This window comes from Carcharhinus amblyrhynchos, chromosome 26 (genome assembly GCF_965287045.1).
Source record: "Carcharhinus amblyrhynchos chromosome 26, sCarAmb.v2.hapA, whole genome shotgun sequence".
In the NCBI taxonomy this organism is placed as follows: domain Eukaryota; kingdom Metazoa; phylum Chordata; class Chondrichthyes; order Carcharhiniformes; family Carcharhinidae; genus Carcharhinus; species Carcharhinus amblyrhynchos.
The window spans coordinates 25,633,331-25,646,026 of NC_137349.1; the positions used below are offsets into that span (position 1 = coordinate 25,633,331).

A 12,696-nucleotide genomic window follows, 5' to 3' on the forward strand; every position below is an offset into this window, starting at 1 on the left:
CCCAAGCATTTTAAAGTAATTAGAAATGTTCCTCACTGTTGTTGCTTCCAGGTCCAAGGCAATACAATGACATTTAGGCTTATACACCTACCCACTTCTTTACAAGACAAGCACATTGGGTACTGCAATGGGAGCCTTTTCAAGACTATTTGATTAATTATAATAGGATATTATTTGATATTGATGGATAGAAGAATTTTGCATTCGTATGTGGTTGAACTTTCTTCAGGGAATGAAAAGACTGCTACCTAAAATGTAGAAGTTTCTACTTTTCTTACTGGACGTTCATCTTTCTTCAGAACTGGACTCCCGGTTGGCACATTTAATCATTTTCAGTAACTTCGGATTCTTGCACTGAATCCTACAGCAGTGTTGGGACTTCTGCACGTTATTGAACACATTTGAAAGAAAATTTTTGATAGACAGACTGATTTAAAAACTGTTGTTGAAATTTAGAGTATGGCACGCTAGACATGATCAGCTCAAATTATCATGCACGATTTTGCCAATTTCTCAATTGATCATCTCATCAGAGGTTCTATGTCAGACTCTTAGTCAAATGGAAGTAATCATTAGTATGCTAAGGTTTTAGAATTAAATTCTGAATTGCAAATCTTTTTCGCCCAACTGACATTCTAAAATGTAATAGATAAACAAATGATGACTAAGTTGATCCCTTTCACTATGTTGTGCCATAGTTTGGTGATTCAGACAAGAGTAAGTTGCACATTAGTATGTTGCTTTGACCAATAAGCACTTTTTCAAGCCACTGGCACTATTGGCAGTCCTTCCCTTGACTATGAAAACCTGGCAGGGCTCTTAGGGATCATTTCTATTGCTTCTCGGCCTTCTGGCTAAGATCAAGTGTAGCATCGACATGCTGCACTTGGTTGAAGTCATTAGGTTACGTTTCAGCTTTTGAAGCAATTTTTTAAAGCGGCATCTCGGCCTTTTGGCTAAGATGCAAATTAGATCAAGCCTTAGAGGAGGAGCTACACCTGCTCCAATCAGTTTGGATCATGTAGATCAAGCCCAAGACAGGAGGTGAGAGTCCTGTCTTGTCAGCTTGGATCGGGAATTGTCCCAACTTGTTGGGACTCTGAATTGGCTTTAATTTGACTTAATTGGATTGGAATAAAGTGAAAAAAAACATTGGCAGGAAGAGCCACCGGTGGGTAATCTGTAGAATTAGGGGTTATTAAAATTGGTGTGATCTATTGATACTCACTGCCACTGTTCTTATCTTACAGTTCCAAAGAATAATGTCTTTATGCCATTGGGTTTCTGCCAGGCAGCAGCCAGCAACTCTGACTCAGAGCCAGGTAAGTCCTATAATCCAGCACTGTAAAGTATCTCCCCTCCCTCTCTTAGCCCTCTTTTGTACTTGTTACCTTGCTTAAAAACTTGAGAAGCTGAAAGACCCAATGCTATGGATGTGAACTCCCTGTGCTGTCCTTTTTGTGGGCTGCCCAACATATGACTTGCACAAAAAAAATGTAGGTGTGCAGAAATATAAATATACATCTCAGATTAATCACTGGTTGTCTTTCTCTTTAGATGAGAAGAATGTTGGCTTTCGGCTGAAACCCCCAACTTTAATCCATGGCCAGGCTCCTAGTGCTGGTGAGTACCATTAAGTGAGGTCATAAAGAAACTGGTATCTTTGCACCTTCCAGATGCTCTGCCTGAGGTTTTGGATTACTGGAGCAAAATATGATACTCCTGTTTCCGCTAGGTAGTATATTGAGGTAATAATACAACAGCTGTACCTGCTGGATTGTGCCCTTGTTGCAACGGGAAGACTATGCAGTACTGTCATGCTCATGCTGTACTTTATCTGGGGAGAAATTAATTTGTGCGTTGTACCTCGAGCAGTATTTCCTGTAGCAGCAGAGTCAAGCTCCCTCTAATATTTGCAATTTTCTGTGTACATGAGGAACACGTGAAGGTGCAATACTGCAAGTGCCCAGTGGGGGTTATATGTAAGGTGTAGTAAGGGTGAATTTAATCAATGCTGTGTTGTGTTCTCAGCTACAGCAAAAACATGCCACTGTTCCCCACTGCAAGCAACTGCATTTGAGATAAAAGGTGCAGGGAGCTTTGTATAATACTGATTTTAGCTACATTGTGCCTATTTTGAAAATTATAGTGACGTTATTGCCTCAAGCAGGCAATTAAGGTGAATAGTTTCTCATTAATCTGTTAATTAGATATGTTGTAATTTTCAAATGGTTGTAAAATACTATCCACTCAATCTTATCTATTTTAACAAATTTAACTAAGATGCATACTTAGTTCATAACTGTGTCGGAAATTTAGTTCTCTGGTATGTGAGCTTGCCCACTGAATTGTTACAACAGTAGCAATTTTGGCTCAGAATCCATCAAACTGGTGTCTTTCCTGAGATCCAAAGATATATTACAGAGGGAAAGAAACACATTTTAAACTATACCTTTGATCAAAAAGAACAATTGTGGTAAAGCGTGAAGAAAACATGTTACATTGCATCCTTCTGAAATAACTTGTACTTTAAAAATATTAATAAAATGCAGCTGGAATATAAAAGGTATTTTTGATTAGAATCAACAAAAACTATATTGGTGTGTCAAACTGGAGATAGCTTGTATATCTTCTAAATACCCTTCTTATGAAATGTGTTTCTGCACAAATTATCATACATTTCCTGTTTTCTGTACACATTCAATCTGATGTTATACAAGCCTATATAAATTAATTAACAAGCTGGCATATATATTTACACTTTTGCCTGCTTTGCTGCAAGAGACTCTTGCGTATGTGTGAGCATACTACGCTAAGTTGTCCACAGGTTTAACTGTTCATTTTGGCTGTGCACTTATGTAAATTGTGTTTTCAGAGACCAGCTGAGTGTGTGATTGTAGCAGGAATAAGTGTATATGTGGGCTTAGGTGCTGCAAGACAAATTAGATTAATTGTTGGAATGTTAACATATTCTAATACTGTTTAAACATTGAAAGAAAACTTACGACTGACATTTTTGTGTTGGAGAAAATTGTATTAACTTTGTTTGTATTACCTGAGAAAGTGTTTCATTTATACTGTGTAATTTAAAAAAAGAGTTCAGTTTCACACAGTAATCTTTGCAGTATAAAATAACAAGTAGATGGAGGCCTCCCTTTATGACTTGTGCTGTCCCTGAGTTTGTAGTACTGATGTGTCATTAAAATGATTTGGAAACATTCATTTAAAAATAATTCAAAATCACATGTAATGCTTTTGTTGGCGTTTTTGTATTTTCACTCAGAGGTAAGTCCCACTTGACTTGTTGTGTTCTGTGGGCAGTATGCACAGTTAGAATTAATGTCAGAAGCTCTGCAGCGAGTGCTGTAATTTGAAATGATAGCTTAATATTGTGCAGGTCCTTCTGATCAACTTGCAGGCAATGTATGTTTTTGTAGACACATCTTCAAAAAATGGCATTATTAAGTCATCTATGTAAACTGGTTTTGTGCAGATCTATGTGCAGACTTGAATTTTGATTTTACTTTGGCGCTGAGATTTGGTTTTCTATATAGCTGTTTTGAAATGTTAAGGTTCTGTGTCACGATTAATAAAGAAAGCCTAGATACAAGAAGTGCAGTGTTGCTATAGCCAGTGCAATGCTGATGTTGAATTGAGTGCAATGGCTTGCTATCCATTGGAAACAACTTTGACCTCATCATACCTCTCGTAATGTTTGCAGATGTAGATGTATATCTATATTAGATCTCTTAGCACAAGCCAACTTTTGGATTTTCTGCCTAAATTGATTAGAATACTGTAATGAGCTTTGTGGCTGAGGAATATTTTTAGAACTTTTGAGATCTATTCGTTTTTTGGAAACTTGAAATAATGGGAGTGAAAAACCAGTTGTCTTCTACATGAATGAACTAATACGGTTGCATCAATGAAATGTAACTGTGCCCCAGTAGTTTGGTGAAGGTGTGGGTAGACAGTCTCTGAAAAGTAATCTTTCGATAATATGTGTCTCAAGCCCTCTGAAAACCCATCTCTATGCTCCTCTACCCTATTAAACAGTTCAACTTTATTGCAGGCAGGAACAAAATTGCACATAATTTGCAACATAGAAGCAGGTGATCTGCCCCAACCGCTTCAGATTTTTTTAAAAAATTCATCCTTGTGCTGTGGGCATCACTGAATAGACCAGTATTTATTACCTACTTTCTGTTTAAAAGTGGTAGTGAACCGCCACCTTGAACCACTGCAGTCCATGTGATGAAGGAGCAGCCACAGTGCTGTAGGAAGGAAGTTCCAAGATTTTGAGTTACTCATTGCGGAATTTCCAGCCTTTGAATCTGCTCTTGTAGTATTCATATGGCAGGTCATTTCCGTTTCTGCTCACTGGTAATTTCTAGGGTGTTGACAGCGGCGATAAAGAGATGGTATGCTATTGAATATCAAGGGGTGATGGCTTGTTGTGAGGTGGCCATTGCCTGACACTTGTGTGGCACGGATGTTACTTGCTACCTAGCCCATGCCCAGGTCTTGCTGCATATGCTCAGACTAGTTTTTATTCTCCAGTATTAATCCTCTGTGTCAGGTCTGTTGTCTCATCTTTTCATTCCCCTTTCTGATATCTATTCTCACGTATTGAAACAATAACTGCTTCAATTCCAAACCTTGTGATGGATTCATACCCCTACCCTAAATCTCTTGCATGTCAATTATCTATGCCTGTCTGTTCTACCCCATCAACTGGAAACACTCTGTTTCTGTTAACACCTTTCAATAATTTTAAACATCCTAATCAAATTATTTCTTAATTTTTTTTAATACTCTCGCAAAAACAGCCCCAATTTCCGCATCTTCATGTTTGTGTTTCCACATAATCATTGTAGTAAATTTGCACAGTACCCCCTTTATTGCTTGCTGGTGATATGACTCTGTGTCCATAGGAATACTCATGTATGTTTTGTGTATCAACATCTTACAGCAGAGTTGAAAACATTCAATACTGATCGTATTTTTCCTTTTTGAAGCTGGAATTTGTCTGCTAGATTACATTCATAGTGTTATTTTCTTTGTGTTGTACGTATCACGTCAGAGAAATGATGCACTTTTGAAGTAAAAACTCTTGATGTAGAATATAAATATGAACTGGGCGTCCAAACTAAAAGGTGTTTCACTAGATGTAAACCAGGCTTGTTCTTTTTAAAAATGGAACTAATGAGTGCTGTTCAAACACTTTTTAACTAAATGCAACATGTGACAGTCACTATGGCTTAGCCTCTACCACAATGTCAGATTGCATTGTGTGTCTGTAAATGCTGTCTAACAAGATCATTAAATATCAGCAAAGTAACTTAATAACATTACGTTAGGGAAATGCAAAGTTTTCTTTCATCAGACCATTTGATTGTTTTGTTACTGTATTTATGAGCACAAGAGTGAATTATGATTTCATCAGACAATTAGTTTGTATAGGCAGTCAGCTGAAATTGAGTATTTTCCAGTTTGACAAACATTGTGGCTGATGTTGTTTTGCAAACAATTTTTTTCAGTTTTCACTTCAGAACAGTTATTAGAAAGCAAGTATTTGGAACGAGTGGATTAGCATTAAAATGGTACATTTTAATTTTGTAGTTGTGTGATATTTTGAATGGAGGCATAATTCTTATTTGTGACGTATGCCTTGTATTCATCAATTCTATCTGAGCTTATGTAGATGGGAAATTAGTAGATCATGAGAGAGAGACTTCCTATGAAAGAATATTTTCATTTCTTTCTTTGATACAATTTTGAAGGATTAATTTCTTAGAAATCCTCAGCCAATAAACCAAGTTTTTATATTGTTGTTCAAAGGCAACTGAAAGGAGGCTTTGTGGATACCCTCCACGGGTATGTATATTTAGATCGACAGCTTGTGTATTGATCCTGGCAATGCTAAATAATTTAAAGTAGACCATCTTTCACTAAATTGATGGGAAAATTACTTTTGTGCTGCTGCGCCATTTCGTTTGTGGTAATTCTGTATAAAGCCTCGGTTTCATTGTCGAGCCAACGTGCATGCAGCACCAGTTTTGCCAATATTGCCATATATCATCAATTAACCAAGATTGGTTTTTAACAGAATGACACCTATTTTAACATTTGTCTGTATAGAGTATGGGTAGCTTTTTATTTGTCTTGTTGAGTAAATTAATAAAACAGTATTCTATGTTTGCAGTAAAAGTAGCTGAACAGATTTTGGTGTTTGCCTCTATTTCATCCTCCCAGCTTCCTATTTGGGTCTGATTTTTAGGCAGACAAATGTTGGGTTTTAAGGCATGATTTTGTTTGAGACTTGGTTAGGCTTTAGTTATAGTTCAGCAGGTGGATTTTCAAACTGTTGCTATATCACAGTTTAAATTGCAAAGCTTTGTAAACGATTGTTTTTATAAGCAATTTAGTTTTCACTATGATTCCATTACCTTGAATGCAGTTGTATTGCTATGAATATTGAACAGTTGAATACAAATCTAATTATGGACATTAGATGCTCCAAGCTGTTTAAGAAAATAAAATAGCTCTCACTATACAAACATCCAACCACTTGACATTTGTGGTCAAGAGAATGCCTGGGAAATGTAACTTTTTTTATCTCATTCTTTTGGTGATTCTGTTTAGAATGCAGAAAAAAGGCTCAACAAAGGAAATATTTCTTGCAGGGAGTGCTGCGCAAGTCACGTGTCAAACCATTAAGACAAAATTAAATGAGAAGTCTCGATCTCTTGGCAGGAGTAAGCCAGTTTCTTTCCACTTGTGACTACTTTAATGATTCTTTAAGATGACCTTAAACTTGGAAGAGGAAGAGAAAAAAAACCTACTTAGCTATTCCATAAATTATTTAATCTTGAGAATTCTCACAGTGCATGGATCCTATCCACAAATCACAGTAAAGAAGAACACTTTTACATTGATATAAAAAAGGCTGGAAAACTTTCTAATTTAAAATTAATCCAGTTTGGAAATTTATCTGGGGTAGATTTTGATGAGTTGGGGATAGTATGTGGGGTATGTTCAATTAGATTAGAAACCGTTCATGCAAATTCCATGTTGCAAAAGATATGCTGTGAATATCAATACAATTTCTGGGTAACAAATGGGTCATGAAGCCTTTAAAACCTGTGTTGACCCTGGTGAAAAATGAACCACATAATTCATCAAGCTTACTCCTTCTAGTGAAGTGTTCTATTGTTTTTATGTGATTTGCCAAGAAAATGTCCCTACTTGCTTTGAAGAAGCTTGAGCATTGTTATTACCATCTATCTTCAACAGATATGGGACCAACTAAAATTACTATCTCTCGGAGTCTGTTCTATGTCTGTTCCTCTGAGTAGGTTTTTCCAGTAGTCTTACCTGAGATGTTTGAATTTTGCTCTTCTGTGCTCCAGTTTTATGCTGATTATCCATATTTCAAAAGCTCCAACATTACATTACCGATTATTTTGAAGACCCCTGCATCAAGACCCTTCTAAACAAAATTTTCAACAAAAAACATTTTAGTAGCTTAAATCTTTCTTTATTATTTAATTGCCTTCTTCCTGAAATCCTTCTGAGCACTGCTACCTGAATCCTTTCAAATATATCTGTGTGGAGTTTGAGATAGTCACTTAAAAAAAGTTACTTCAGAATTGGTTTCAGCGTTGATTTGTACAAGTATAACATCTGGACTTGTAGGCGCGATCTAGTAAACAATTTTGCTTACTGGTGACTGCCTCATACTAGATACCTGCTTTGGGATATGATTAATAAGCTAAATTCTTTTCATTTTCGGCCTCTGTGGTCTCACAATGAGCAGAATGGTGATCCTCCTACGCCTACTTCTCAGCCTGGCAAATTTATACCAGGTACAGATCCAAATTCTATAAGTTCATCAGGTGCCTATATTCCCCATTTGATTCTTTCCAAATAACTTTGAATGCAGTGTCCACTGATTCATTCGATGCCTTCTATAACTGATGGGCACCAGGAGCTGTTTGTGTTTTGACTTCCCCGACCTGATTCTGAATTTAATTTGTCTAAAGATAAATTTGGATGCTGTCTGCCTGCCTGCCGCGCGTACCCCCCCCCCCCCCCCCCCCCCCCCCCACACACACACACACACACACACACACACACACACACACACACACACACATACATATTTTGACTTGTGCTCTCCGTGTGAGAGGAGAGGAGATACTTTGTGTATTGCTGAACTGGGCTCTGCTTAATTCCACGCATTCATCTCAGATTTAATCTTTTACATGTTTGCTGAAATCTCATGCTATATCCATTCTGTGATATGTATCTAAATAAAATGTGACTTGACACATTTCAGCCAGAGACCATTTGAAGATAATCATTCTGTTATTACCTGCTTACATATCTTTGTGTTATCAGCTACTACTGGAGTCCAGTCAATATCTTTCACAAATATTGTGAACAATAGGAGTTCCAAGCCCTGTATGAAATGATCATTGGGCAGTTCTGGACACCTCATAGAAACAATAGTACAGATATGAAAAGAGCAAACAAAGAATTATATGGGAATTTAATCTCATTTATGAAGGAAAACTCAAAATGGGGCTTTTGACCTGGGAGAGTTATGAGGAATGTAATCTGGATTTTCAAAATGATGAGGTGTTGTAAAGGTAAATTAATATCTTATTTTCCGTGATTAATAAATTGTTATGGAGTTGGATCCATTCACTAGAATTCTTTTCACATATTAGGGCAAGGAATGCTTAATCACATTCTTGTTGAAGCAAACAGCATAACTTGATTCAAAATAAGATTAAATAAGCATTTGAAAAGAAACAGTATGAAAGGACACAGGCTAGATTAGACGAGGTAGTTCCTGGTAAAGTGCTGGTGCCAACACAAGCAGAGCAGGCTAAATGAGCTGTGTCTGCTGTAATTTCTATCAACATCTTTTGAAAATGTCAGTAAACTATACTTCGGTTATGTGCAGAGCAGTTTTAAAAATGGGCTTCATTTTTAAAACATAAAAATTGATATATTTTGTTACCATGCAGCTTCTGAGGTGTCAATGTTTTCTCTTTTCTGGAATGATACTTTCTCTGACAACACACAGCTACAGGAAAGCATGTGAGGTGTGGGTTGGAAAGCATGAATGCAAGTTGTCGTTAAAGTAGTTCAGATGTTGTTCTATATATCTGTGATTCAGGCATATGTAAATTTGTATAGGATTTTGGTGACTTGATCATAAAGAATGTGGAATCTTTGTTTTGTAATGCTTTTTTGGGTTTTGGGTAGAATGTCATACTGCTGTCTTATGTTCACAGCAGTTATTGCACCATTGAAATAATTATTTGACGTAAACAACCAAGCCCATTTGAATTTGATGTCGACTCCAATTAAAATGCTTTAAAAATGAGTTTGTCGTAGGGAATTAGTTGCTGCTGTTTGTGCATTCAATTTCACTAATGGAACTGAAATATGGCTGTGTCTGTTGAACACCTTAAGGGAGATTCCGGGCTGCAGTCTTTGAAGAAGAGCACCTCTTGCATATCAAATGGGGTCCTGAAGTCCATTTTAAAGGTTGGCTGAAAAATCTGATGCCATTGTATTCACAAATTGAAGCACATCCTCTGCGTTCACCATGTTATAATGCAATGTGTTGTGCAGTTTTTATTTCTATCGTGGCAATCCCTACAGCAGAAACTGTAGTGACCTGGAATTGTATTACAGAGGTAAGTATTTGGAATCTTACTCGTTCCCATACTAATAGAATATACTGCAGACGATGATCACAATCATAATCTTGTTCCACATTTCGACATGGTCATTTGACCACTTACTTTGTGATATACACTGGTGAATCACTTTGCAGTTGCCATAAACTTGTACTGTTTGTTTGTCTGCGACATTTTGATAACCATGGAGGGGGAAGCTTCAATGTTGCAGATACTAGAGGGTTAAATCTTCAGTTTCTGAACTCTTGTATGATAGCAGTGACTGCCTCCTCTTTTCTATTAGGCATCATTTTGGTATTAAACTACAATGCTGATGTTTAAACATCTTGCTAATCAGCACAGGGCATCATTGCTCAATCTCCCGTATTAAGCTTGCCTCTACTTGCAGCTTTCCTTACCTTGTGGAAATGTACCTGGCTAGAGGTTGTGTAGATTGGCAAGAGATGCTTTTCTGCCAGTAAAATTCATCATTCAGTGTTGCAAGTTGCACGCTGTCCCTGTTTTGCTTTTTAGCAACAGGATCTGTACCCGAACATTGTTCAATAGGAGGAGTGACTGTTTTGGAACAGTTCTCCTTAACATTACAACACAGTGTTGTACTATACTAGAATTGCAGCTTTATTCAAAGCAGCTTGCTTGAATAAAAACAAAGCTGAGGTGATGTAAAATCAGTTGTTTGGTCTTGCAGGTCTTCCTAGTCAGAAGTCCAAGGAGCAGCAGCGGAGCGTCCTACGTCCAGCTGTCCTGCAGCCACCCCAGCCGAAGTCCTTTACACAAAACGGTAACTGGTTGGAACTGCAATTCCTCTTTCTACTGTCTAACCTCTCGGAAGTTTTGTTGCCAGTCTGCATATGCTGTTAAAGTTGCATTCCCCTTACAATTTTCATCAAATTTAAATGTAATCCTCAGACTAATCCTCACCTGAAGTATGAATTCAAATTTTGAGATGTTTGCTTTAGTAGAAATATTTTTTTCATTGGTCTTTATGTTGAGTCTTGCCAATGGTCAGGATTGGCTCACTCTGGAATGTTCCATGTTCCCAATTCCAGCTAAGTCAGCTGGAGTTGGAAACTCCCAAATTTCTCCATTCTGTGCTCTTCTTTTCCTTTCCTTTTCTCACATCTCCTTTCCCACTATTAACATTCAAGTCATCCTCCTGCAAAGGATTGATCTTGATGAAAGCACCAATGAACCTTATTTTGTTAAGCTAAGGCCAGGATTATTTTTGAGAATGACCCTGTTAAAATTTTAAATTGTAGGGGAATGTACCTTTAACCTTCATTGACACACAGACTGTTCATCTAGTCGACTCAACAGCTGACATACTTTAAACAGCATCCAGGGGAAACCCGCCCTTTACAAAGCCGGGATTCAGACTTAAACCACTGGAGAATCTACGTGAACTACCATAAAGAAAATTTCATTTATACTGTGCTTAGGAACCAGGGCCTAACCAGTAAGCCAACTATCATTGGACATATGGGAAAGATTGGACCACCTAAAAACAACATGAAGTGCAGGGCTCTGAATTACCATCATTATTATAACATGCATAAGAAAAACACCCTGGATTGTGCTGCAGTTAGTTGAATCGTGGACACCTGGTATCGCCCTCAGTGAGGGCAAGTGATGTATTATTTTCATCTATCTGCAAGCTCCAAATGATATGCTTGCTTTTCGCAAATGTATGTGCGCTACTCTCATCCCCTAGCACATTCCTTTCACTGGCAGTAACTTACGCTGGACTTAAATGATCCTTGTGCTTGGGGTTCTCATTTCACAGTAGGAGCAAGGGCAGCTGTTGTTGATGCCTTGGCAGCTGTAATTGGTGGAGGAGACTCTGTATCCCTGCAGGCTTTGAAAAAGAAGAAAATCAACACAATGCAGTTAAAAGCAAAGAGGATAAAAGGAATGAGTAGTGGACATTTTTGTAAGATGAAGAATTAAAGAATTATAACAAGTGAAATCAATAGAATCAAAGATAAATGGTAAAACAGGATCCAAAAGAGAAAATAACACTGAAAACCAGTAAAAGAAGTAATGAAATTGGGGACGAAATGAGAAAAAGTAGAGGGAAAAACAGTGCTCAATAAAGTGAAAATTGAAGAACGAAGAGAGGAATTTGAATACGCTTCAGGCCATGCTATGGCCTCTTGTTTCAAAATTTCAGAATTTCTTGTAAGTTCCCAAACTCACTTTCTCTGATAGCAAAGCGTTGCTCCGAATCCCGTTTAGTGATTGTGAATATGTTAAAGTATAAGTTGCATAGTGTATAAATTAAATATTTTTTCAAAGATCCTCACAATATAGTCTGTTGATCTGGTGATGATGGACATTCATTGCATGGATCAGTACTGATTGTTATCAACCAATGTTATGGTTCATGGCAAAGCTTTCATTGGTGTAGCATTTTGCCAGTCTTAATAGGTAGTTTGCCTTTTTGCACATTTGTTTATTTCTTGGTGCCATCTCTGTAATTCTCCATTTGGATGGAGTGATGTGCAATAATTTACACCTGCAGGATTGAATCTGAATCTTGATAGACTCATTTTCTTGAAATGTTGGTGAACATATTTGTGCAGAGGAGAAAAATGGGACTTATATCCATGAGTGTGCTACTTGGTTTAGAATTCTGTATAGCGCATGTTGAGTGTGTTGTATAGGAATGTTGTCCTCGCCCAAAGATCCTGTATTTTGATGTTTCATACATGAAAAAATACTTAGCTTGTCCATGTTTCATATGCAACAGAATGACATTGGTCTACTGGCACATTAATAGCGAATTACAGCTGAAGTTCCTACCACTTTCACAACGTAGCCTCAGAACCTTTGGTTAATTGGGGATTCTGAAGCATCAGCCATGCTTTTTATAATATTATTTATGTAATTCTTATCATTGATGGACGTGAAGCTGAAGGGGCCAATTGGCATGTTTGTGTATATCCTATGCAATCCTGTGTGAGTAGTGTATCCTGGT

General features: G+C 37.4%; 1 protein-coding gene across 4 annotated transcripts in view; it reads left to right on the forward strand.

Annotated features, from left to right (window-relative positions):
• Positions 1–12,696, forward strand: part of LOC145358559 (ran-binding protein 3-like) — a 99,667-nt gene that overhangs the window by 44,520 nt on the left and 42,451 nt on the right. For 3 of the 4 annotated variants that reach the window (XM_080212716.1, XM_080212713.1, XM_080212714.1), the window contains 3 exons: positions 1,251–1,322; positions 1,558–1,623; positions 10,408–10,500. In XM_080212716.1, the coding sequence (XP_080068842.1) occupies positions 1,251–1,322; positions 1,558–1,623; positions 10,408–10,500 (231 nt within the window). The remainder of the gene's footprint in view (positions 1–1,250; positions 1,323–1,557; positions 1,624–10,407; positions 10,501–12,696) is intronic. The other variant, XM_080212715.1, reaches the window with a different exon arrangement.